The sequence below is a fragment of the Accipiter gentilis genome, chromosome 25 (assembly GCF_929443795.1).
Source record: "Accipiter gentilis chromosome 25, bAccGen1.1, whole genome shotgun sequence".
Lineage (NCBI taxonomy): Eukaryota > Metazoa > Chordata > Aves > Accipitriformes > Accipitridae > Astur > Astur gentilis.
The window spans coordinates 15,802,029-15,827,876 of record NC_064904.1 but is presented as its reverse complement, the minus strand read 5'-3'; the positions used below and the strand labels follow the sequence as shown (position 1 = coordinate 15,827,876).

At 43.0% G+C, this 25,848-nt stretch overlaps 1 protein-coding gene across 2 annotated transcripts in view; it reads right to left on the bottom strand.

Moving 5' to 3' along the window:
* KCNH5 (potassium voltage-gated channel subfamily H member 5) overlaps window positions 1-25,848 on the bottom strand; it is a 159,238-nt gene that overhangs the window by 9,053 nt on the left and 124,337 nt on the right. For both annotated transcript variants that reach the window (XM_049828989.1, XM_049828990.1), the window contains one exon: window positions 19,850-20,046. In XM_049828989.1, the coding sequence (XP_049684946.1) occupies window positions 19,850-20,046 (197 nt within the window). The remainder of the gene's footprint in view (window positions 1-19,849; window positions 20,047-25,848) is intronic.

The window sequence follows — 25,848 nt, the reverse complement described above, 5'->3', positions numbered from 1 at the left end:
GACAGCTAGGATGGGAAGACCAAGCCAGCAAGACCAGCAAACATCAGCAAAGGGCCAGAAAGGAGCACTGGCTCCGACCCAGCTTCCATTAACAGCTTTTCAGTATGGCTCATGCATGAGAGCGGCCTCCGACCGCAGTGTCCTGCACTGGCAGGAGTCTCTGCAACCAAGAAGGGTGGTCAGAAACCCTCTACTGAGTATGACAGTGACAAGAAACCTGGCAGAAATGGAAGGGAGCTGAAGCCACAGAAAGCGAGAGCCAACAGAGACTGAAGCCAGGGTGCCTCTTTCCAAATGCAAACTGCATTTAGGCTGCTTCACCTAATTTACTCCTGTAAATCTCCATGTCCTCTTAGTTCACTTTATTAATCTGCACTCTGAGCATGCAGAATAGATGGCCTGAAATGATGGCTTTATTGTTCTTCTGCTCTGTACACTCCTCAGATAGCTTTACTTTGATGTGAAATTCAACCTCAAAACCAAATTGCTATAACAACTGTTTTAATTGCTCTCCAGTAAATTCTCCTTAATCCTCCTGTCCCAGGAACTGTTTTGTGTTAAACCGTTGCTCCATCTGCGTGTGGGAGAGGAATCGCTGTCCTTGGCTGTGCAGTGAAAATGACTGACTGCTGAGCAATTAGTTAATCTCCGGGATAGGAATGTTTCACTAAACAGTCTTTCATGCTGAATTTTGGAAGAAAAGAAGATTTTTGTAGGTTAGTCTGTTGGCTGCTTGAAAGAAACAGTAAATAATAGCCTTTCCGCAAATTTCCATTGATCCTGACTTCACAGACATGGTAGTATGCAAAAGCAAAAGCTTGCTAGCAAGCACATTTTAATTTTTCTTTGGAGAAACTGTATTCATGTAGTTTCCTCCTAAGCCATTATAGAATTGACTTGTAAGAGATGTGAACATTTCCAATCCAAGTAACAGTGACGTCACTTCAAGGAAAGAAGAATTATTTCATGATGTTGAAAAAGCCCTTTTAAGGGAAATTTAATGGCATTTTATGTGCAAGAAAGGGGTTAATCTTTTCATCATGACTTAATAAAGATCTGTGTCCCCCAAGTTGCTCATCTAAAGAAAAAGCGGAGCATGTAGGGAGGGATACACCCTTCAAAAGAATCCAACAACAGCCAATAACTGATTTCCCAGAGCACAGAACTTCCATCACCTTGTAACTGCTTGCTCTGTGTTTTAGAAATTGGTTACTGTAGGTCAAATTTTAATCTGGTTCCATTTTGTGTTTGCAATCAATTCACACGGCACCCAGCTACTCTTGCAGAGAGACATCTGTGCATGCTGGCAGTCAATTAGGCTGATCTGCATTTGCGAACAAGCATGCATATTAAGAAGAGAGTGGTTGAGAGTTTGCCCCACCTACTTCATACTTGGTATGGATCTGAAGTCATCCTGTTTTACTTTAAAACATGTCTGGATTGAAGAAGAAAGAGAAGAGAAGCAGGCAGAGATCCAAGTCACATTTGTCACATCCCGAGAGCACCATGGCCAGACACATACAGCACCAGGCTGGGATTCAGGAGGATGGATTCAGGAGGATGGATCACTCTGCTGGCCTGACCTTCAGTCAAGTGGGAGGTCTTGTGCAAATCACACTGTCTCTTCATGTCCCCATCTCTGCCAGTGTAAGAGAGGATAATAACACTGCCCTCATTTCTCCAAATAATTGGAAATCCCTCTATCATTGCTAACTATTTATAACCGAGAGACTAGAATCCATGGCTGATAGCAGAGAGAGAGGTCACCGTTTTGGCCTGTTGCCAAAACTGAGACAGTTCATTAAAAACACAGCCATAAAAAAATTACACATAAGTGTTCTCAGGATTTCAACTCAAGATTAAGGGCTCAAGGCACTGCTGCACTGAGGCGTCTAGGGCAGTGCACAAGGGATGCACAGTGCCACATAAAGTTCTTTCTTGATGCCCTGGTAATCAGTCAAACCTTGATTAAGGGTAGCATTGACACCTACTTTGCAAGGAAGGATCAGTCAAATCGCTCAGCTTGAGTGATGGGCATTGATTCTTCAAATGGTGTGATTACATGTTTAACTAAGCAAGTGCTGAGCTAAGGAGTCAGATTTCCAAAAGAAATGCCAAAGCTTTATACTCTGTTTGCACAATTACACACATTCACACCAACCACAAAAGCATTTTTTGCATTTTTTAGCAGCTCAGTCTCTTGAATCAGGAGCTCTTCCATTCTTCCAGTCCCCGGACCTGAGCACCTCCTCCCCATACATTCGGCACTTAGAGAGCTCTTCTCTTTGTATCCCAGGGAAAAACAACCATGGATTTTCTGTTGCTGCAGGCTTAGCTGTTATATCTGATGCCTGCTGGGCTCTCTGTTTCTGCTTGGAAAGGGATGCTGGAGAAGGGCACTGTGGACCTTTGGCAGCAGGGAGCTTTGCTGTGGTTTTTAAACAAGACTCTGGAATAGAAACTGGTCACTTCTTTTGCTGCTTTTTGCCCTCACTGTTTTCTCTTTTCTTTGCTTTAACCGAACAGCAGATGCCTTAGCATGTTGCAGAACAGCCAGATCCAGACCCATTTCTCCAACGCTATCAAGGACAGCAAAACACACCTTCCACATGCAAAATTATTTAAAACAATTAACTAGAAAGGCTACTTCATTTATGAATTTATGGTATTTTTCAACCAGTGTCTATTGCTGGTTGGCCTAGTTTAAAGTCAGTCCATCGCAGAGGAGTATTTTTTTGATCTGTGCGGCCTCAGAAGAGAGACTGAACTGTGACCATGATCCAAAGAGACACCGTGCCTCCTATGGGGCTCCTGTCACAACCTGGGATGACGAAACCCAGCGTTAGCCTCCTAATTCCTTTTCAGGACCCTAAATCCTACACTGAACTCAATACAAAGACTAAATTGGACTGGGAGCTGAAATACTTTGTTGAATCAGGGCCTAATTTGTTTTCTGTACACAACACAGAGATGGTTAAACATGGGGAAATTGAGCAGAGAGCAATTTTGGGATAACTGTTGCAGTGTAACTATTACTGAGTAGTGTCTCATGGGGACTCTTGTTCCCTCTCACTGGTTAGGTTTATCCACTTTGGGATTTAAACTCACGCCTGCCTTCACTCCATAACAACTCTTCCATGAAAACAAGGCTAGCCTGGGTTGGTCATTCAGTGGGTGAGCAAACTAAATGGTTCCTCCTGCTCCCTGCCTCCTTCTACCAATCTCTCCTTCTTGCAGATGTGCTCCTTATGGAGAGTATCACGTACTCATCTCTCCTTCCCCTTTCCATTCCCCTTCCCCTCTTCTTCCTTACTGAAGCAGTTATTAGAGGGAGCAAAGGGCAGGGGAGATATTTCTCCTGTTTCTTTACCTGGCACTAAGGCAGAGAGAAGAGCAGATTTCTAACACTCTTGCTGGACTTTCTTTCCTTCCATCTTGTAGATGTTTTTTGCTCTGTGTACCACAGAGCTCCTTCAAGAAGGGACGCTGGGGTAGTTATAGAGACTGTGGTGGATTTCCAACCCCTGGGAAAGAGAAGCCGTGCAGAAGGCTAAAAATCTAAGCTTAATAGACCCCAAATCTTTCACTGGATGTGGAGGAGAATCCCAGCAAAGACAGCCTCCACCCACCACAACAAAACCATCCCATGACTTTCAGAACTCCACACTGATGTAAACAGCCGGTGACACGTAGCACCAAGTGGTGCACCAAGACCGTGTTGCCTCCACCAGTCCTGCCAGCACATCACCATTAGGTACCCCAGGGCTCAAGAGTTGAAGGGAGCTTCCCATTGCCTCCTAGCTCAGCTGCGGGGTGGTACGCTCACTGTGAGACAGTGCCCCTTCAATGGGACAGCTTCCAACTAGATCGGGCAGGCTTGGTCCTTGCAAACTTGTATCGGCCATTGGATCAATATCTGCTATTGGCACTGGCCTAATGAAATGTCAGTAAGCGGCAGTGTCAATTGATTCAGGCTTTTCTGCGGTGCAGATGAGTTACGGTCTGTGCATTTTATTACAGATGATTAAAAAAATAGAAACTCCTCAAAGAAAGCAGTCTTTGCTTTGCCCACTCCTAAAAGTGATATGCTTCTGAGCATAAATAGGGAAGGAAAGTTCAAAGCCTTCAGATGACAGTGGGGTGGTTTGAGCTTGGGGCAGACTGCAGAAATGGTGTTCTCTGGGATGGGGAAAAGTGTCAAAAGACTTCAAGCCGCTCTTCAGCCTGATTTAACTTGCAACAGAAAATCAATCATCAATAATAATATGCAGTACTAATCTACCATGCTTCTTTCCCTGTGTTGGAAAAAAGTAGGATTCATGTTGCTGCCTCTTTTGCCAGATGCCGAAACCAGGGCACAGAGAGGTCATATATCACTTGCCCAGGGTCACTGAGCTGCTTAGCAGATGAGTGAAGGGGACGGAACCAAGGTTTCCAGCCCAGAAGGAAAAACCATACCACAAGAAGATTAAACAGATCATTATAAAGATATTTATTAAAATAAAATTATTAATATAATAATGCACTTTCTTTTCACTACTGTCCAGTCTGGGAAATATAGTTCTGGGTTTGAAATAGTTGGAAGGGCTCAACTGTAATTGCAGTTAATTGCTGAAATTAAATCCAGTCCAGGACAACTTTACTGCTGTTCAGTTTTGTGTTGGAAGAGGGGTGGGGAGGTGGGCAGCACTATCTCTGTTTATTTAGTGAAAATTTTCAGAAGGTCTTGCTTTTATTCCAATGAAAAATGTCCAAATCTTCACATTTGGCTTCTGGCCAGCCCTACGTGTGACAGACCCAGTATTCCTGCATATCCCTAGCACAAAGCCACACAGAACATGGGCCCAGAGGATTTGCAGAATTCATGTTTTGTTCTCTGCGTTTTTGCCTCTTATGGGTTTCTGCCTGAAGACCAAATGGTCTCAATAAATGCCTAAGAGAGATTCTCCATTTACAAAGTAATACATCAGCAAAAGAATTGCAAATTGTTCCCAAAATGAACTATTCTCTCCTCTCTACTTTAAGTGGAAATTTAAATTAATTGGAATCATTATGGGGTTTTTTTCCTTAAATATTACTGTACCAGACTATAAAGTGCCTGAAATTTAATCAGAAGTCTTCAGACCTGAAAAAGTGTTTTGCAACTGAAAGCTTGTTGATTTTTTTCCAGCTATATCCACTGGTCTAACAAAAGATAACACCCCTTGCTATCAGCCTTGTTTCTGACATTGAGGACATTCTACCTGGCTTTCAGAAACTTTGGTTTTATACAGAATGTGCTCTGTTTGTTCACTTCATCATTTTCAAGGTTTTGTTAATTTATTGAAAAGCTTTTATAACAGGAGCTTCAATTAAAACAATGCACTTCCAGTGCCATGCGATGTAGAACACCATCAGTTTTGTTTGGAAGTGATGAGTCAGAAATGAAGAAATAATTTTAAAGGGCAGAACATACGAACGACAGACCCAAAAAAAAGGGACAATGGGCAACCTCTGTACCTTGAAGAGCCAAGGGCAGAAAAACCTTGTTGGATCTTTCCATATTACAGCACAGAGAGGTAAAACATGCTGCTCTGTCACTGTCAGACATTCCTCACCTGAACCAGGTTTAATAATGCGGATTAATTTGGTGGGGAGTGCCACTGACTCCGGATTCAAGCTAATGCAAAACCATGGTAGTATTCCTGAGTGGAGCAGATTTAAGCGAATGGCTGGGCAGTCATTTGCTTGTTTCCTATTTGCTTCTAGATCCCAGTCAAGGACCTGATCTTTTAAATGCTCATGGGGCTGAAAATGAGGGCATGTCTACGCCACACCACAGCGAAGGGCACAAGGACCCCTGTTGCAACATAGTAGTGTTCCCCCACAGAAAGGCAGGATTAATTAGGCTCAGTTCAGAACTTCTTTAATCTGGCTCTGCTGCTTTCAAGCCCAAAGCTCACACTGCACCATGGTTCTGCTTTCAGCCAGCCAGCCATGCAAAAATTACCTCGGAGTTACTTCTTCTCCTTCTTGACACATAAATACAGTCTATTGTCATATCAGAGAAGACTGAACCTGCCTGGACCAAATTCAGGGAAGTGCTGCCAGTGCTCACTCTCTTTCTACAGATCTTTTGGATGAAACCCAAGCTCAGATGACCGCTGGACGTATCTCTGTGCCTACCTTCCCCACAGGATGCCCTGCGAACGAAGCCACAGGGATGCTGCAAGGCAGAATGAGCTGGGGCAATTCAGCAACTCATATCTCTGCTCCTCAGCTCAGAGACACCAGCACAAAATCCACTGGCATTGTGACCTGGCAATTCTTTTAAATTGAAATCAAGACTCTGGAAAGATGAACATCTCTGGCAGATCATTCCGTGACTGAAAGACAGGGACAGCCGACTGCGTAATAGATGTGAAATAACTCAAGTTAAGCCATTGGGAAATCCCAATTTAACAGGAAAAAAGACCAAAAGGTTATTTAAACTTTTAATATCTACTTCATTTAACTATAGAAAGCTCTGTGCAATAACCTTAACAACTATCCCTGGGATTCTTCAAGTGAAACATCTCACCCAGCAAGAGCTAAAATTTTCCCAGTTGGCAGCGTGTGGGTAAGGAGTGCTGGCTGTTGAAACATACTGTAATTGCCTTTAATACGATCACAGCCAGTGCTTCATTGGGGAGGAACCCCTTAAGGAGAAAAAAAGACCCAAGACATAAGCATGCAAACATTGAAGAGCATCCAGACAAGAAGAACTATACTCTGAAGAGGATGTGCTGCTTTCACCTAAGCATCTCTCTTTAGCCAAAAGTGGTTGGCATAGAGCTGTCACTGAGGGTACTTTAGCTCAAGAGATTGAAGGAATTGGAGTTTTTCAGATGCATCTGCAATTGTCAACAGAGCAGGGGCCTTCTATTTATGGCATAATCAAATGGAAAATCTTTAGAGAGCAAAGACCCCATTTCAATGATGTTGCTAATGTTTCCTTGTACCTGAATCTGCACCAGTGAAGAACTCTTTCTGGGGTAGAAAGTCAAGGAAAATCACCCACAGCCCGAAGAGCCTGGACGAGAGTTATCCACCAACTAGCGAGCTTCCTACAACAGCATGGAAATACTGCATCAGCCCCATGAAACTTCACCACAAAGACAGAATGCTGTTCCCTGAAGGTTACTTGTGCAGAAATGAAGTTGCTAATGATAGTCGTATCAGAGCCTCTTGCAGGCAAAACCAGTGGGTTGCCTGTGTGACAAACACCCAGGGAGGATGAAGTGCTCCTCCTGTCCCCAAGGGGACCATTAGATGCTTTTTCTAACCTCAGAAGATGTGACTGAGGAACTTGGCAAGTGGTGACTCTGCAGAGCTTTGTGTTTCTTTTTGAAGGGTATCAGCAAGAGGAAGAGACAGCACAAGAGTTAACTAGTGGGGTTACGGGGATGGGATAAACAGATGGTGTGGTGAAGAGCCATTTCCTTCCCATTTACATGCTGACTGCATTAAATCAATCCCTGGGCTTTCGTGGCAATAAGCTAAGGCTCTGCTGGGGAGGATTTTAATGATCTGGCTATATCCTAGTTGTGGGTATCATTGTATTGTGTCCCAGCATTTAGTCTATTCTTGGGGAAAAGGTCCTTCAATTTTTTTCATGTGATTCTTGGTTGATCTTCCCTAATACCTGCATCACAGCCATCACCTCTTTTCTAGATGTGGATCTCTGTAAAGCTCATCAGCGCTGTTTTATGTTCCTATCCATGTATTTAGGCACTGACACAGGATGCTCCTTAGGGGCTGAGCCTGCTGTTTTTGCAGCCTTAGCTTATCTCATTGCTCCAGACCCAAACAAATTAGTTTGTAATCCTCAGTATTGTGTACTTTTGCAAATCTGGCTTTAAAAGTGGTCAGAAATTACCTCCTCATGTAAAATTGGAGTCAGTCCAGTTGATTTGTCCCCTCTTCCTCTCTGGGGCCAGTAAGAATATCCTATACCTGCACAAATAACAGGTCTTTGCAATCAATAACATTGATGATTCTGTATTTCCCCTTTTGTGACTATGCTGCACCCTGTTTACACACTGTTCGTATGCTTTCCACCACTCTCTGTGCACACACGATTAACAAAACACCAGCTGGTACAGGATAAACGCTGCTGCAAGGATGCAGAGAGACAACAGACAGAAGTACAGATCTCTACCTCTGGCTCTGTTACTTTTCATCTCAGATGCTGTGTTTGCTTGCCAGAAGTTCTTTTGACCTCTGAGACTTTGACTAAAGCATCGTCTCTTTTTTTGTCTGGTTTGACTTTTTTTCTGGTATCTGAAGAATCCGGCTAACCCTAAGCCTCCCACATGAGACAGCAGTTCTTCAGTCACCTTCTCCCAGTAAGGCCTTGCCCAGGCACTTCCAGGAGGCCGACTCTTTTCAGCGGGGTCCGTCACCCACCTTAGATGCTAGAGGATGCCTACAGATGTGCAACTGTGCCAGCTGTTCCACCCATGGGGCAGGGCTGATCCGGGGAGCAAGAGCATCTGCCCACAAGAAGGCTAGCAAGGCTAAAGAAGGCTGTTGGGGATTTTGCAAGGTCAACCTCTGTCCCAGAAGAGTCCTTATCTACCCTATTAGCAGCTATCTGACACGTTGGACTGAATTTGAGCACAACTGCTCTGGGAGGAAGCTCTTCATGGGACACGTTACTGATGGACCACAGGGCAAATAGTGCCGTGGTTCAAACTTTCCAGTAAATGCTTTAAGTTATGGCTGATGGTTCATGCAGATCAGCCAGGCATCTGTTTGGTACACGAATGCATGGCTGTGTTGAGCTTGTAAATTATTATTCATGTACTTCTGTAGAACAGCTTGAGGTTATTGGCTAAGTCCTTTAATAAATGGAAGCGGGGACAATTAATAACACATGAAAAACATGCATGATTCAGTTAATCCATTTATATTTCTACTGTAGCCTTCTTTGGCAGAAAAGTTAATACAGCCTGGGAGAAGGATGGGGGTCATTCATAACTGAGCTGCTTTGAATGACCAACAACTGCTCCATTTAAAAATGGATTTGCCTTAGACACATGATGGAGATGGAAATTCATTACAATGGCAGGCACTCAGGGAAGGCAGAGTTGGTGAAAATAGTGAGGTTAGACACAGAAATTAAGTGCTGAGATGCCAGGGTGCTCTGATAAGTTCAGAGACATGGAGGAGGAAAACTGGATGTCTGTGCACTGAGGGGCAAGCGATGGGCAAGAATGGAAAAGCAAAGCTAATCTTAATAAAAATGCTACATCTCAGCTGACCGGTAGAAATATCCTGCTTAGAAATGGCCGTTCTTTGCTGTTGTCATCTACTGGTTGCTTAGGCCCCCATTTTCACATTTTCAAGGGAGTGCAAAGTGTTTTAGGCTTTCAGAAAAAGCCAAAGCCTGTTCCTGTGGCAAGAGAAGTGCTGTCTGTAATAAAAACCAGAGGACAATGGACTGTTTCCTAAAGGCATTTGTACTCACAGAGCATGGAGAGGTACATCCCGTTGCGCTGGAGGTACAGTGACTGATGGAAATATTTAGATAGGAAGCACTATACAAAATCTTTTTGGCAGCTGAGACAAAGGAGTGCTAATAAAATAATCTAAAATTCACCTAAAAGTCTGAGGGGAGGTCCCAAAGTTCAAAAGATCACTGACAGTTTAATTAAGGGAGTTGAGAGAACCAGAGACTTTTATAACTGCTTAGGCTATGCTCCTTTTTGTAACAGTAACTCACATCTGAAAACTATATTATATTTTTGTTATCTTTAGGAAGGGAAACAAATTAAGACTAAGGGCTGTAAAAACTGAGAAGTAAAAATATGAGGAAAAAACATGGATTAATAATATATATTGCTTCCTAAGCACATGGAAGATTTTTGCCTTTCAGCAAGTTGCTCAAAAGTGCAACAATATGGGACTCAGCTTATTTCAGGTGCTTCCCAGAATCCCCCTGTCCCTCCTGACAGCTATGCCCACCTCTGGCATATATGTAAATCATCTACTCTCAAAATTGCTCCTCCAGACTTCCTTTGCATGGGACCTAAACTGAGGCAGCTTGCTAATCACAGTAACTGGCTGACAATTAAAAAAGGCACAGTCAATCAGCCATCATTAAGCTGGAAGTGACAGGCTGGGTTTTATTTTTAACTAAAACTAGTGGGATTCATGCAAACTTCCCCACAAAGTTTCTCTTGCACTTTGTGTACAGTTTAACACTTTCCTATATGCACTGTTTCTTTGCTGTAGAAAGCAGCCCAAAAATAGCATTCAAAGTAAGGTAAAACTAGGATTTGCACGGCTGCAATGATTATCACATGCTGAACCAGCACGTTTGGGTATTGCATCGGTGACTTGTGAGCTGCAGAACAATAAATGGATGGATTTATACTTCTACAGAAAAGAAAGACCTTACACAGGGAGTTTTATTTAGCATTTTACAAGCTTACAGTATGTAACTGGTGAGGAGCCTTTTTGTGCAAGCCAAGGCAAAAACCTGTTCAGAGAGGGAGAGACAAGAATAAAATTAGTGCTCTCTCCAGCACAAAACAGCTGTGAAATTGTTACAGATCATTTCTAGATTGGTCAAAATTGATCCCATTTTGGGCAGAGCCAGAAAACTCCCACTGGGGTGAATGCTAAAGCTCTGCCTTCTCCTTTTGAAGCCTATGGGAATCCATTTATATGATCCCAATGAACAGGCAGAAGTTTTCTTTCCCCAGCCATGGCTTTTGGTGCATCGCGACTGGCATTCCCAGTCTTGCAGAAGTAAGGTTTGGGGAGTGAGAAGCCTGGTGCAGAAACTCATTTTTATACCTGCAAGTCATGCTGCGTTGTGTTACCGAAACGTCTGGTGTTCAGCTCCAGGAAGCAACAACAGAAGCAACCAGAACCCTTGGAATTAATCATCTCAGTTTTGTAACATTTCCCCCTCTTTTTGTGGTTATCGTGTTGGAAAAGTTGTAGATATGCATAGCAATTGGGCTCAGCAACCCAGGCAAGAAGAAATCCATTGCTCTGGGCTAATTCTTTGGAGGGGTGTGAGATAACACAGCAGACCTCTTTCCCCACTTTCTGTGCAAACCCTACCTGGTAGGATGCCAGTGGCCTCAGCGTTAGGCGCAGTTCTACCTAACGGAGGTGGCCCACAAGCAGGGAACCACCTGCAGCAGTGGCAGCTCCTGGGCACACCGAGGGCATCACAAAATAAATTGGCTACACTCAGCGGTAACACAAATGCATTTGTAATACTCCCATGGCTTATTAGGCACCAGAGGAGTCACGCAAAGCTACGGGGAGATCGGCTTTGTTAGGACACCTGCCCAAAAGAGAGCCTGCCGCAGAGCTGAGCCTGGCAAAGTAACAGCCCGCAAGAGAAGCTCAGGGACGGGGACGGTGACCCGCTCGGGTCTGCTGCTGGCTGAGCTGCCGGCGCCTGTGGACATGACAATATCAAAACACAGGGGGGGCTGATGATAAAAACCTTCTTAACTGGCAATCAAAAATGAAATGGCAATGTTGCTTCCCGTTGCACCATGCACATTCCCTCCCCTTCCCTAGCAGTTGGAAGAGATTAAAAGCATCAATTTTAATCGATGAGGGGAGGTGAACACAAAATGTTTATTTTTTAATATTTACAAGATTAAATATAGTAAACCTTTGATTTACTTTTTATCATCATTCAAGTCCTGTGCAAGCAACACTGCCCTGAATCGATATTAACAGAGAGCCTGCAGAAGGCTTGCTGAGTCAACTAAGGAGACACTCTTAATTATGACAGCTTTCTAAATAAGAAAATGGTTTTAATTCATAAAAAGTACAATAGCAAATCACCGTCAATCTGGCTCTTCACTCTAACATAGCCAGCTTACATTTTTGTTTTCCTACGGACGCTACCCAACCCTGATATTTCCTGTTTAATGATCTTTCCACACACAAATAAGTCACTCTTTGCATTGCCTGCCTGAAGAAGAGATGCTCATACCTTTTGCTGGGGTAAATCAGCAGAGTGCCTTTTATTAAATCTGCTGAGTCCCTGCATGCAGAAAGCAGTATATCAGCACACATGACTTTTTTCTGCAGCCATACCATGCTGTTCAAAGATCTTGATTGAAAAGTATGCTAAATTGCCTTGCATTTCTCAACAAAAAACAGCAGTATGACAAACAAAGTCAAATGTCTTTTTGATTTAGATTTAGACAGGGAAGCTACATGTGCATGAAAAAATAAGTCTATCTCTGTAATGTCAAAGGATTATCAGAACTGGACTCAGTCCTACTTTTAACAGAGTGCTTTGCCTCTCGCTCCTACAGAAGCATGGTCAGGACATCTAAGGAAGGTATTTAATTTAGAGATTTTATTCAGAATAGAGTAGGGGCCTGCTGGTACCCTTGTGGGATTAATGTGACTCTGAAACACTATTAAAGATGACAGCGCGTTGGCTAATCTCTGCATCTGCCTGCAGTCTAAAGGTGAAATGTAGTAATCCAGAATGTGCCATGAATCTATACTACCCCAAGCCTCCCAAAGACCCCGTGGGATATACAATGCCCTGTATTTCAGGTAAGTATTTAAACTCTCACTAAGACATCCAAGTCCTTGAGGAGGAGAGGAGAGGGGAGGGGAGGGGAGGGGAGGGGAGGAGAGGAGAGGAGAGAATATTTTGATTGGAAGGGACCTACAGTGATCATCTAGTCCAACTGCCTGACCAGTTCAGGGCTGATCCAAGTTAAAGCATGTTATTAAAGGCATTGTCCAAATGCCTCTTAAACACTGACAGGCTTGGGGCATTGACCATCTCTCGAGGAAGCCTGTTCCAGTGTTTGACCACCCTCTTGGTAAAGAAATGCTTCCTAATGTCCAGCCTAAACCACCCTGGCACAGCTTTAGTGGTTCAGAGGCACAATTGCTCTTGTACCCCTGATTTCCCACAGTCTGCCTGACCCGAAGGGTGCCCAGAAGAGACCACCATAAAGGAGATGATGAAGTGGCAAAAAGGAGAGGGAAGGGAGTGAGGCACACAGATACCAAAAAAAAAGTGAGAAAGCAAACCCACCGACAGCTTTTACAGCAATCGCTCTGCTCAGACAGCTGTCCCATGCCGTCTGGCAGAGGGGTGAAGTTAATGCTGCCGCAGCTTTCTCTTTGAATTTTTATGCTGCTCCTCTACCTAGCAAAGTCATGCACGGTCCTCCAAGGACTAACTTCCTTGCTTTGACTGCTTTAAACTCAAATCCCCATGTCCCTGAAGAGAAACAAAGACACAAGGAATGGCTCAGGGGAGCAGGAGATGGAAGAGCTGCAGAAAAACCTCTACCCTCAGATCTGTAATCCTCACTCACAAGGAACTGCATGGCTCTCAATGGCAGAAGGTATAGCACGGACTGTGCAGGGCTGTCTGTAACCACACAGATACAAATATACAAGGAATGACTCCATTCTCCATACTGATAAATTCCTCATGTGGGTTTGGCCCAGACCCATTAGCAGTTTCTCAAGAAATTCCCAGGCATGGACCAACCAGCGACCACTGTCAATTGGTAGTCTGGATGAGGTCATGTGTTGTCTGAAGTGTGCTCTTCTGTCCCATGCACATTTAATATACATGTCTAGACACCATCAGAAGTAGTACTAGATCTAAATCAGTGAAACAGTTCTTTAGGAAGTATTGCAATGGAATATTAACATAACTGGAAATAGCTGTGAATGCAATGAAACCCAACAATAAAAAATTTAAAAATATTGTCTTAAGTGAAAGCTTCTTCAAGCATAACGGAGGCTGCAGAGTCTGCTAAGATGTGAACAAAACAAAACCATAACTTGTTTGCTCTGTAATCATGCTAAACTGTCGCTACAGCTAAACTATAGCTATAGGACTTCATTTTCTGGGACAACATGTTCATATAAAAGAAGAAAAAAACCAGGCAACTAAAGACCAGAGAGGGACAGGAAAGGGCAGGAGCATCCTGAGACAAGGTAGAACAATCCTTTCTCACATGGAGATGGAGAAAGAAAGTTGGTGAAATTAAAGGCAAGGCTGGCGTGTGAGCTCTACAGAGAGAGCATGAGGAGGTAAATAGCCCATTTATGCCCAGATTGAACCGACCTTATTGCTTTAAAAAAAAGAGGAAAAAAAGGAATAAGGTGTGTTACTTTTGTTGGAGTTACAGGTGAGGAGAGACTGAGGAGGAAAAGCAAGAGGTCAGACCTTTGGCTTACACAGCTGAGGAGGGTGTCCTTTGCCATGGGCACAAGAGAGTTGCCTGTTACTGCAGTAATGAAGCAAGAGCTGTAAACGTCCAAACACAATGTCATGGGCAGCACAGCTATGGGCTGTGACTAACATCACTCAGTGTTTTTCCCTGAAAAGTGAAAAGAAGAGAAGAGGGGCATCACCATGCCTGGATGAGGAACCCCTCTGTGTGCCTTTGCCTCAGCTAGGGTCAGCAAGCAGCAGGATGTATCAGCCTGCAGATGCTCTAAGTCCCTGCAAAGATACAGACAAGGAAAGGAAACATGCCATACATGTTGCCATCAAGAAGCTGATCAAATTAATCTTCAATAGGCTTGAGCAAGCCATTGAGTTGCAAACAAACTCGGAGATAAGTGATGCCAAAAGCCTGCTGGCCATATAAGCCATAATAGAAATTGATCTGTTGGATCTGCCCTTCCAGAGGCTTGATCCTGCACTCCCTGGGACCCTTGACACTGGCTCAAACCAGCAGAAGAATAAGCTGCACATGCAAAAGGAAAGTACCAGGAGTGACAGATTGATGAGGACCCAGTACCAGCCTGGGGATGGGCATATTCCCTATTACAGGACAGGAGTCCAGGACCCCACTGAAGCCCCCACCAGCTGATCTACATTATTAGGCACAGCAGCTCCCTAAGCAGCATGTTTTTCTCCCCTGCTTCTCGTAATTAATAATGATGGAAAAACTTGGTTTTCCCAGATACTTTTGCCATCACCACTGTCCCACATGGAGCAAGTTCCCAATAATAGACTGAAAAAACGGTGAAAATTGGTGATGGACCTGCCCGTGTAGATGGACCACTGGGCAGAGGAGGTGCTCAGCACATCCTGCTCCACAGTTACCCCACAGCTTTTTGTTTGCCAGTTACCCAAGGTCGAAGCTCTGATCCCTTTCTATGTAAGCAAGTCACTCCCCACAACTGATCAGGACTGAGTGTGAGCACCAGCTGGCAAAGCGCAAACAGCTCTGAATTAAGCTGCCGTAATTGTGAACGGCTTTCAGAGCTCAAAACCTGCGAAAGTCCTCAGGTTCACCAGAACATGTGCAACCTTCAGGAGCAAGGGCCAATATGCAGAGCAATGCTTTCTGCTTTTGACATTGCTTCTGCATCAGGACACTTGCTAATATCGCACGCCATCTGGAGAGTCTTAAAAATGAAGAAGAAGGGGGATCCGGAATGAAGCTCGGTACAACCTTCACTTTTAGGAGACATGAACGCAGAATTCAAATTAAAATAAAGCTTTTCTAAAAACTATGTGACACAGAAATGACAAGTGATTCAGTCAAGAAACCACATGCGATTCATTAAAACCCCCCAAAAAACCCAGAAAGCCAATTTAAAAAGAAATTACTCCAATCTGAAATAGAAAGAAAAACAGGACGTGTGTTAAGACAGTCTGATGGCCTCACCCGCTAAAAAGCCTCAGAGATTCACAGTGTGCTGGAGGAATTAGATAACATCAGTCGCTCACAGTGTTGTTCCTGGCTTTAAGAGTGTCATGGAAAAGAACCCAGACTCTCCGGATGGTATTTCACTGCCTTAAAGGCACTCGTTTCTCCTCGCATCTCCTTGGTTTATTCTCCAGAACACCTTCTAGGAGAAAATGCACCAGAGCTCCTATATGGACAATCCTCCTCTTCCCTGGCTGCTCCTGACTCACTTCTCTAACACAGCTCTTTTTGCTCATGGTAGAAAACAGCAGCATGTGACCGTGTACTTTACAAGCTGAGGGAAATCTTTGCTTTATTGAAGCAAGGGAGAATTTTAGTTGGGATTTCAGGAGGGCCAAAATTTGAGTTTGATTTTTTCCTGCACTTGCTCAGACTGTGTTGGTCTAGCAGTTAGGTGGAGGTGGTGCATTAGCTGATGCAAATGGAACCAATGATGAGAAAAGGAAAAAAAAAACTTTAAAAATATTTCAGCTGAACACTTGTTTTCTGTGGGAACATATTTGGTAGCTTGATGTGGGCCTGCCTTCCTGAATTTTGACCATCAATAAAATGTACATTTATTTATACAGGTTCGAGCCTCCTAGAGGTCTGTCTTGGCTCCCCCTCCTCAGGCCAAGCTCCATGGCTTAAGCTTGCAGAGAGGTCCTCCTCCAGCTGTGTGAAATCTTGAAAAGCACTTAATGAATTAGACGTTATTAATATTCTCTTCCAACATCAGAAGGCAGTAATTAACTCTTTGAAGACTCATCCCAAACACTGCTTTATAACTTTCAGTCCTCCGAGGCAGCTATGTAATCTCATTGTATTTTTCAAGAATATATTTCCAGATTAATTATTTTCCCTGTTTGGAAAAAAAGTTCAAAGTCCTAGTTCTGCCTTGGAGTGTGCAACAGTGACGTTAGATGTGCCAGAAAGATTTCAGAGCACGAAACATGATATGCTGCAATACTTTGCAATTACAGAATAAAAGTCACCTCGCCACCCTGGGCAGGAAAGATGACTGCAGGTTGAAAAGCTAGCAGACATGCTCACTTTATGGGCTCATAAATGCAGCGTGATGGCTGAGCTACCTAACACAAAAAAGACAACAAAAATCCAGAGTTGATAATAGCATGCTGAGCAGATGCCTTAAGTAGGTCATTCAACATGCCAGGCCTCTAAATGTTATTTGGGAGTGAGAAAACATTATCTTCCCACTTCAGCAAGACTTTCTCTTCCCTGTCATGTGGAACTAACCTTTTGTGTTCAGTACTATTATTAATTTATTAGCCTTTTGAATGTCTAAATTGTTTTGCAGTCTAGGGACGACATCTAAGTGCTGGTTGAGGGGCAGTGCAGCACAAACACATGTGTGTGTGGACCCACATACATGTATGCATATTTCAAAGAGCAGACCTGATGAAAAAACAATTCTGCTTATATATTTTTGACAGTGACAACAGCCATTTTCTTGAACACAGAACTGCAAGGAGTGTATTTTTTTTATAATTAAATGTCAAACCTTATGAGTGATGACTACATAGAAAAAGTGCTAAGTATATTTCTATTGAAATCAATTAAAGGAAACAATGATTTTCTTTCCTTTTATATTACATGACTCCAGCACAAACTGCTGCAGTACAATGCAGCTCTGTCAACCTAAACTCATTGCCTGAACTACTGTTTTCTGTTCACCTGATGGAACTGTCCTGGATGGCGCTGCTTTTCCTAAGAGATGAACTCACCGTCAAACACTTCTGTGCCCAACAGGGAATCACGTATACTTTCAGCAGATATGAGGTTTGAAACAATCCCCTGAATAACTTAATGTAACAGGACTTAGATAGTGTCCCTGGTGTTGAAAGTAGCATGATCTATTTTGTGCCTAAGAACAATACACAGAATGTGTGGCTCGGTACATCTTACTGCAATACTAGAAGTAAGAGTCCTCCCAACATAGTTGTTGAGTAAAAGTGTAGGAGACATCATAGGTGGAGTTCATCTGATATACCCTAGGTATTTAAAAGTTAGTGATCATGGACTCTCTCAAAAGTCAGCAGAAAGGGGGTGGTTTTCCCATCCCAGACTGGGCACTGAAGAGGGGCCAGGTGATTGCCTTCTGGAGGAACCATTCCTCATGGGCGATAAAGGTGACCAGTGACTAGCCTGGACATCATCACCCAGCTTTTAGCGAAATGAACTCTACCCTGCAGGTACCACATTGACACAACCTTTCTTTGACTCTCCACCCACTCTCATGTAAAGCCCGCACGTGCCCCCAGCCAACACTTCCTTTCCTTCTACGAAATCGAACATCTCTTTAGAAGTGCCGTTCCTTCTTGCTTTGAGTCACTGCCCCCATGGCAAAGTCCACGTACCTAACACTGAGCTAGAGAGCAGGTATCTGTACTGGGGACCTGAGCCCCACCAGTGTTTCCACCTGGGTGACTCCCTATGCCAGGGGCCTGCAGGGGAACTAATTTTCCTTAAAAAAGGTGCATGGGAGAGAAGAAAATCCATGAAAACCCAGCCAGGAGGCTATTCTCCATACGCACCCCTGGACTACAGAGTTGAACTCCAGCACATCGCTGGAGTCAGGAAAAGATATGTATGTGGTTTTGCTGTACACAGCCTTGTCACGGCTGCTGGGGGAAGGGGAGTCCCAGGAAGCTAGCTGAAGTGACAGGTTTACGGTTTTAAGAAGGAAAGAATACATTTTGGCACAATGCGTGTGGCATTATCTTGTCCCATGAAATCACCGTCAGCAATGCCTGAGCCAAACTGTCATCGCGGGACAGTAGCTGGTGGCACATTACAGGTAGGCAAGATGGCAAGCTGGGGATGCTGAAGTTAAGGTTTGGGGGACATCTTATAAACAGAGAAGCAATAAGCTAGAAACCCAAACCAGCTTTTAAGCCCCAAAGCCCTTCTTCAGGTCTGAAGCAGAGTTAACAACCTTCAAACAGAGGTAAGCTGACAAGCTGGAACCAAACCTGATTATAATTCAGCTCATTCAGGCTTTAGTACAGACAGAGGGGGACTGTAATCCCATTGCATCTACTTTTTGCCATGGGTATTTTGTGCCATACTTGGTATATTAGCGAGCACAAAGAATGCACTAAAAATTAAACCTCCTTTGAAAGAAGCATTTGTAAGGTGCTCCAGTGGATAGAGAGAAACTAGACTCAGAAAAGTAAAATTTTAGTTATGTTGAATTCCTATTACTGCAGAGGCTGAATTTGTCTTGTGAAATTCTGAGGTAGCCTTGCTACGTTATCAGGTGAGATGCCCAAGGTACAGCTGCAGAAAAATGTGTTTCAGCGGCTAGAGGATCACAGTTAATGCTCAATAATCTATAAATCATTGTTATGAGATTTCTCTATGCAAATGAAATTTATATAACCCTCATCAATCTTAAAAAAAACATCATAAAGATTAAGTTTTGCAGCCGCAATGCGAATTAAAGAATCCCTTAACCTGTTTTCAAGACACATCCTTATAGCTAATTAATTTTTAGATGGAGTGTTCTCTGAAAGGACTAATGGATAGTGAGCATTGCTGATTGATTATAAAATGAGCAGGAGGGTTTAAGAAGTGAGCTGTGAATGTAGAATCGCTACCAAGCTTTATTAACCTTGCCATATTAAAATTCTAAACTATGCAAGTAAGACAAGCAGGTATTAATACAGTACTTTTGCTGAGTACATTTTATTTATTTAACATCAATAAATTTCTCTTAGTTGGTCTATGCCATGCAGATCCATCAGACTGTCCTCTGACCTATATCTTAGCAGGTGAGAGACTAAACCTCACCTCTGAGGAATCCAGCATCTTGATTCTATCAGACTATAAAATATAACTTTATACATTACACAATGGGGGAAAAAAGCCAAAACCCAGCAACTGTGAAGAAAAGGAAAAGAAATGTAATTCCTATGTCACCCTGCTAGGACTGCTTCTCAGAGCTGCAAATCTACAGGTAACTTCTATGGAGGCATCATTAACAAACAGAGATGACATTTATTGGAAGGCCAGTTAATCTGCAGTGACCTGAAAACATCAAGAGTAAATTGGGGGTTGCTAAACACCTCAAACAGTCTGCAAGAGCGTGCAATCTCTCGGTGAGAGAAAGGGGAAAACAAGAGCTGTTGCCTTACCCGCTTCCTCAGATTGCAGGTGAGCGTGAGATTCCTTGAGAATGAGTTTGCAAAAGCAGTATAAAAGTCCAATACTTTAAGCAAGGCTTCTCGTTTAATAATATGTAAATCGCAGTATGTCAGAGCCCGTACATTGGCACATGCGTGGGCCAGACTGGTTTCCTTCCAGAAGATATCACCAAACACATCACCTTTACCTGAAAAACAGCAGGACAAATTTGTTAAAAGGTAATGCTTATGCAGCATTCTTCAGCACACAAATGATTTCTTCCCAAACTGCCTTATGCTTCCAATTATCCTAACAGAAGCTCCTAGCTTTGAAAACTAATAAGGGTAGAAGTTTTAAAAGTATCTGAGGTACTTGAGTATCCTTAGCAGTAGCCCCAGGTTTTTAAGGTATTTATAGATTGCTCTGTGAAGTGTCACAAAGCATAAAAGCCTGATTGTAAAGGTCTCCTTGTAGCTGAAGATGCAGGTAATGGATTTTTCAAAGGCTCCTGAATATAATAAGCACTTAACTAATGTCCAGGTGATTGGATATTTCTGAGGGTCTGTTCCTAAGTGACTTAGGAGCACCACTCTTACCAAAAGCCTATGACATCAGGTTCCTGCATCACCATGGCTTTGCAGTATGGTGCAAAAGCCAGCTTCCAGGGCCCAAGGACCACTTTCTAAAGGAGATTTAAACATTTTTAATTCAGCATGAGTGGCAACACTCCTTCTGAAAAACCCACCAAAAACCTCCCTGAGACTTTCAACCTCTAAATATCCAGCTTGAAATCTTAAACACATCCAGATGTCTAGTTCTAAACCCAAACACGCCCACTTAAGTAGAGGCTTATGCTTAAGTATGTATTTAATTGTTTACTGAGTAAGAAAGAGTTTGACACCTTAGACACCTGCACATATAAATAACTTCAACCAGATGTGAAAATTACACCTGAAGGCTATTTCTACATTGGTAGGCAGTGTAGCAGAAGAGCTGATGCTGAGGACCTGCACATTTTGCGGACTTAGGAGTAGCTGTAGTCCAGTCCCATGGACAGATGAGCTCCAAGGGATGAAAGTTCATGAGATGTGCTCTGACATACACCAGACTCCTTTCCTTTCCTCTGCAAGGAATCCACACCCCCAGGCAGCCATGCTAGACACTGCAGCAGGACAGCTCAGGAGGACCAGGACATCAGATTCAAAATCACACTCCTGACCCCAACCACAACACCAGCATGGATGCAGACTGGAGATACGCTTTCAGGTTTGGACCCTATGGTTGCTCTGAAAAGAAGTAGCGGGAGCAACAGAAAGCACCTTGAAGCATCCAAAAGCTGCCTCTTGCTGCCCAGCTGCTTGTCAGCCACGGGCTGGGCAAGGGCCACGGTGTGTGGTTTGTGGCTGACACCTCAAATCTTGAAGCAGAAACCATGGTACAAAGGGTGGTTTCTGTTTCAGACCCCAATGATATCCAAGCCCTTTACTTTAGCAGTTATTAAAAGGAAACTAACATCAGGCAGGCAGTGGTGGTATTGCTATTGATTTCAGGTACCTCAAGCAGCCCTTTGGTGAAGGTTAGTGATTTTGTAGTTTGGGGATAAAAAAGGTAATACGTTCTAATATTTCCTCTTTTAAGTAGTTGTAACATTTCGCTCAACTCTATTTTGGGAACACAGACCAGATTAATAATTTATCCAATCCTATTACTTTTTGGGGTCAGAGGCTCTGTTTCTCTATTTCCAGTTCTGGTTTAGGTATTGTATCCAGTAAAACATACCTAACATTTCTCATGCAGAGTAAAGTAAAACGTGCAAGTCCTTATCTTAATTTCCTCGTTTTTATTTTCTAACAAAGTCTGTGTAGCAGAATCATCCCTTAGAAAGGTTGTAACTGCATTCTCATTGAACTGCTTTTAATTCTGCATATTTTGATGTAATTAAAATTAACTATAATTCATAATATAGCTGGTATAATTTATAAACCAAGTTGCTTTAAAATGCTCTTCTTATCGCAGAGCATTTCCTAGTAACATATCATTTATCCAATGTACTGTTTTGAAATTACCCTTTGCAGTTAATTGTCCTTGTCTATACCAACAGTTCAAAACCTGGTTTACAGATATACTCAGAACAGTTACATAATTTATAGGAAATAGACCATTTTTGAAATGCACAAAATTGCTTAATGGATTTGCTCTCTGAGGTGGACACAGGACAGAATTGAGTCATGCTTTCAGCAGCTGCAGAGTGCAGTTAAAAAGACAGAATTCATTAATAGGGACTATTACAATTTTCCCACAGAAATGTGAGCAAAATACTTGTTTTCTTTCTAAATTTAAGGTAACACACAGTTAATTTAAGCCAAGAGGTTGAAAGCAGTGGATGCTCACTCTGAAACTCTGCACGATGGCGTGTTACAGAATGTGTACCCAAACTACAGATAACTGAAATCACCATTCATAAACTCAAGAAGATCTTCTCATTGCCTTCAGTTCAGTGAGGCAGGGAACAGCACTGGGTCCCTCAGAAAGGCTGGGACATGATGAACTGAATTTATTCACTCTTCCATGAGCCATCAGTCACTGGATTTGAATGGTGAAGTATAAGCTCCTCTTATATTGTGGGTTACTCTCTTCAGAAAGCATAAAATCTTGGAAGCGTTTAAGGGTTCTTGAATTTGACATTTCCCACACACACTTCCGAGTCTTGTTTGCCTCTTACAAATGTGCTAAGGAACATACTTAATGAAAACAAACCCAACCAGACTCTCCAAAACAATGTATCTTTTCTCATAACTACAGAGATTAATGTACTATACTTCGCCCCTATTAACCGTAGTTCACTGAGTAGAGAGTGGTAATTATTCATTCAAGTTTAATTTTACACAGTGCAACTAAATGAAAAAAAACTTTCAGAGTTGCAAAAGAAAATTTAACTGGTAGGTCTGAAACACCAGCTACTCGGAGGCACCTATACCCTGGACACTTCCACGACATGCGCACACCTCCACGTAAAGCCCGGGGCTGGGCTGGGAATACAGAGGTGCTTGGGGCTGATGCAGCCTGCAGGCTTTTCAAAGCCTCTCTCTAGAGATTTCTTGAGGCCCCAGCATGTTACCTCCCAAATCTGCACTGCCCTGAGTCCTGAGCAGTCTTAATACCTGCTCCTGAATGGAGGTGAAGCTCTGGGAAGTCCTCCTGCCCCTGCTCTCACAGTACCCAAAGCACTTCTGAAAAAAGGAACGCCGTAAATTAGAGTGGGAACTGCTTGCCTACATTTTGCACTTGGTATGAGGAAAGGGGAGGGAAGAGTCAGGATTTGGATACTGCTGGATTAAAGCTGGCAGGAACATGGGTGTAAGGATTTGGGGCTGAAGGAACCACGGAAACCACGGAGAGATGTGCAGGCTGTTGGTGAGAGGCATAATTTTTGCTGAAATAGCTACACTGGTATCATCCTAAATATGGACAAAAATTTGCTGGTGTATTATGTACATATGCCTGTAGGTAAAACATACATATATGTTCAGGCATGCTTGTGTATATATTTAGAGACAATCATATGGTATGCAACCATATAATAGATAATGATATTTCTATACACTTGTCTATCTTTTATATTATGATAACTCTCCCATACCGAAGGCGGGGGGCAGATATTCTCCGCAGCCTTGCACCATGGACTGACTTGCCAATTTGTGAGACAGAAGCTCATGCCTGGACCTTTCAGGCAGAACAAATCTTAAGGGCCTTATGAAACTCCCCAGAAGCTTGCAAAGGGAATGAAAAAGTCCTTGGATTCCGAGAGGAAACACTTTTGTTAAACAGCGTCTCAGAAGCCATATAAGGCAAAATTGATCCTTCTCCAGATGGGGACAGAAACTGAGCTAAGAAATATCCTCGTAGACAAGAGAATTTGATGGGGCCTTTGGGAGAAAGTTTGGGCAGGCAGTGGAAGAATAAATTCTTGGTGGAGAACAGCACTGAGGAAAAACACATAAAAGGGACCAAGACTTCCTCTTAGGGTGATAAGGAGTTCTTCTGGGCTGTGCAGTCTTAGCTAATAGGCCAGCTACCCCTCCCCCCATTTTAGAACATTTCCAAAGTCCCATCAGTCACACGAGCAAAAGCCAGACATGATGAATAATGTAGGCTTTCCATCATGATGTGCTCAAATCTTCTGTTGCTTATGAAAAGCAAAGGCTGATTTTGTTGCAGAATCAGTAAAACTGCATCATGTAGAGAAAACATTCATCTAATCAGCTCAGGCACTAATAGCCATGAAGTGATGGCAGCATGCACAAAAAAAGAGGTCAGTGACCACATATCAAGTCCCTGCAGCCATAATTACATATACTGGTATGTATATTCATACAAATACATCTGCCCGTGTCTATACATCTGCGGTAAAACCTCTGGCTGCGGGACAGACGTACCTCAAACTGATGTCAAAATCAAATGAGCAAGGAGGGAAGCAGCTCCTGTTACCCAGAGCAGCAAACAGTTCTCTGATGGTTCAGCGAGTAGGTAAGCTCTGCAGCTCCTTGCCATGGGACAACAAGGCTGGCTGCATAGGTTTACCAAATGATGGGATGTATCCATGGAATAAAATCCATCCGTGGCTACTAAACACAAAAGATTTCCCTCTGAGTGAGGAAGACCTTGAAAGACAATTCAATGGAGGGTTGGAGAATATTCTGGGGAAGTATTTCTGTTTGCTTCCTTCACCTTCCTAATTTCTCCTGCACATCGGCTATTGGCCATTTTTGGCGACAAGCTACTGGGCTGGCTGGATTTCTGGACTTAGCCGATACAGCTGTTTAAGTCTGAAGGGGGGATCTGGAGAAGCTGGGGGTGAGGTAGAGGTGCAAATTCATTAACTGCCTCCTGCCATCTGGGACATCATTGCTTCCTGTAAGCACAGCCTATGATGTGCACAGATGACTACTAGACTGTGAGAGAGGTCTCCTTGCCCTGTGAATGTTTTAGCCAAAACTTCAGCCTTTTCTGGGGCATCCAGAAGGGCTCGAAGTCCCTTGAAAATCAGATCAGAGCTGAGCACTGACCAGTCAGATATCCAACTCTACAGGACTGCACGTTAACAGGTGAAAGGGCAGAATGATGGGAGAAAACAGCATTTCTAGCATTTGAAAGATTGTTAAAATAGTCAGTAAAGAAACAATAACAAGAGACTGTGCCAAAGATCCAAGTCCATGCTAGCAAAGGCACTTTGCATTATTTAACACAGTGCAACCTTCCCCATCGGCACCTAGAAACACAAAAGAAAGTTACCTTTCTTCCAGCATTCAGAACTGCTGCAAGAAGAGCAAGAGGTCTATATAGATATTCTCCCCTCACCTTTTTCATTTTTAGTGCAAGTCTCCTAGTACTTCATGTTTTTCTAGAAGCCCCAGCTCCTGGAGACTGGATATCTCCATTTTGATTTTATACAAAAATAAGTTTCTATCCTTCCTGACTGAGGAAATAAACTCGAAAGCATGACCATTCCCACCACCTTCAAAACTCATAAGGCAAATCAGATTGCCTCAAACTGTTAGTCTGATTTAAAAGAAATATATCACATGATTTTAAAATAATTTTCCTTTTCTTGTGCTGCCAAGACTTTTGAGTTCCTGAGTTTGGCAGTGAAGCATGCAGGTCTAATTCAAAAACATTTCAATTCAGTGAAAGGAATCTTTCTGACATTGGAGGCTGCAGATCACATCTATAACACACCAGTTGGCACTAAATTAAGATTGATGCTTCTTGTTATAGTTAACTATCATGCAGACAAGAGATGAAAAAATTTTAAATTTACAAAATAATGTGAAAAATTGAGTGTCCCCTTCAACTCTGTTAGTAAGAACTAATAACACTTTTGAACAAGTATCAATAGGACTAAATCTTACATGGTACTATGTACGCCAACCCAGACCTGCAAGGTATGACTTATTCCAAGGCACGTGCTTAAGAAGAATTGCACACTGCAGAGCAGCACATCACATTGGTT